Below are 2,005 nucleotides of genomic sequence, written 5' to 3'. Positions count from 1 at the left end.
CAACACATAAGGCATATTGTTTTTACTGCTTCCTTTTTCTCAATGATAGTACTCCACCTAATATTTCATCATTGGTTACTGTTTGATTTGATAGTTGGAAGAGGGTTAACCAAGGAAGTAAATGTGCATTTCTTATTCATGTTGGTACAACATCGTCATTGTTTCATAATGGCTGTAAGAGAAGAGCTGAAGATCTAATGAAACCAACTCAACGTATTGACAAGGTAATGCATTCTGTATCAAATGAGGAAAAACAGAAAAATCGTTTGCGTCTAAAGACCACTATTATGAGTGTTAAGTGGTTAGCTCTTCAAGGTTGTTCTTTTAGAGGCCATGACGAATCTCCATCTTCACTGAATCGTGGGAATTTTATTGAATTGGTGGATGCATTTGCAAAAATGAATATTGAAGTAGGAAAAGTTGTGTTGAGTAATGCTCTCAAAAATGCTACATATACGTCTCCAGACATTCAAAAAGAAATTTTGAGCATTATGGCAAATAGAGTACGACAAGGAATTCGTACGGAAATTGGGAATGCAAAGTTTAGTATTCTTGTTGATGAAGCACGAGATGAATCTTCACGAGAACAAATGGCTATTATCTTGAGGTTTGTGAACAGTAATGGAATTTTGACAGAACGATTTTTTGCAATTAAAAGTGTTAGTGACACTACCTCATTAAATCTTAAAAATCAGATTTCTGATGTTCTCGTTCGTTTCAACCTTCAAGTGCAAAACATGAGAGGCCAAGGCTATGATGGTGCTAATAATATGCGTGGTTCTTGGAATGGACTACATGCATTATTTCTTAAAGATTGTCCATATGCATACTATGTTCATTGTTTTGCCTATCGTTTACAACTCACATTGGTTTCTGCAGCTAAGGATGTCTCAGATATTAATTCATTTTTTTCTCATTTGGACTATGTTATTAATATGATTACATCATCTCCTAAGCGCATCAATGAGTTGAAAAGTGCCCAAAGAAAAGAAATTGAGCATTTGTTAGAAATTGGAGAACGAGAGTCCGAAATTGGTGCTAATTAGATTGGTAATTTGCAACGAGCCGGAAGTACTCGTTGGTCTTCTCATTACAGCTCTATAAAGAGTTTGATTGATATGTATGCTGCAACTTGCAAGGTGCTTGAGTATCTAAGTGATCATTCTCCAAGCACAAGATCTCGATCCGAGGTTGGTGGTGTATACAAAACCATAACAACATTTGAATTTGTATTTATCTTGCATTTAATGTGTAGAATATTAGCAATTGCGGATGTTCTTTGTCAGTCCCTCCAAAAGAAAACTCAAGACATCTTAACTGCTATGAGATTTGTCCGTACTACAAAAACTATCCTTCAAGCATTGAGAGAAGATGGCTGGGAAGAATTTCTTGAAGAGGTGAAGTGTTTTTGCTCAAAAAATGATATACATGTACCTGACTTTGATGGTTCATATATGGTTGGTCGTTCTCGTGGTCGTGAGTATCCTACCATTGAACATCATTACCACTTTGATATTTTCAATGCAGCTATTGACTTTCAGATGATGGAGTTAGATACAAGATTTAATGAGACATCAATAGAGCTCCTTTCTCTCAGTACAGCTTTGGATCCAAAAAATTCTTTTGAATCATTTAATATGGATAATATTTGCAAGCTTGCAGAGAAGTTTTATCCTGAAGATTTTAAACAGCAAGATATTTATTGTTTGAAAGTTGAGTTGCAACACTATCAAAATGATGTGATTTCTGAACCTCGATTTCAAGTACCTACACTTTCTGATTTATGTTGAGAATTGGTTGCAAGTAGAAGGTTGGAGAGTTATGTCGTTTTGACTAAATTCATTTGTTTAGTACTCACACTACCTGTTTCAACGGCGACTGTGGAGCGAGCATTTTCAGCAATGAAACATGTGAAAACGAAAATTCATAACAAAATGGATGATGGCTTTCTTATTGATTGTTTAACACTAAATATTGAGTGAGAATTTAGTATGAATTTAGATCT

The 2,005-nt window shown here is 35.1% G+C and overlaps 1 protein-coding gene across 1 annotated transcript; it reads left to right on the top strand.

Annotated features, from left to right (window-relative positions):
* Positions 1-94: 94 nt before the first annotated feature.
* LOC111380974 (zinc finger MYM-type protein 1-like) lies at positions 95-1,790 on the top strand (the record flags this gene model as incomplete). Its single annotated transcript, XM_023004656.1, has 2 exons — positions 95-1,003; positions 1,097-1,790. Coding segments are annotated over 2 exons (1,603 nt in total), but the record flags the coding sequence as incomplete, so codon positions are not given.
* Between the last annotated feature and the right edge of the window lie 215 nt (positions 1,791-2,005).

The sequence above is a fragment of the Olea europaea genome, unplaced genomic scaffold, assembly GCF_002742605.1.
Source record: "Olea europaea var. sylvestris unplaced genomic scaffold, O_europaea_v1 scaffold2238, whole genome shotgun sequence".
Lineage (NCBI taxonomy): Eukaryota > Viridiplantae > Streptophyta > Magnoliopsida > Lamiales > Oleaceae > Olea > Olea europaea.
The sequence above is the reverse complement of the archived record's forward strand: the minus strand, read 5'-3'. Positions and strand labels throughout refer to the sequence as shown.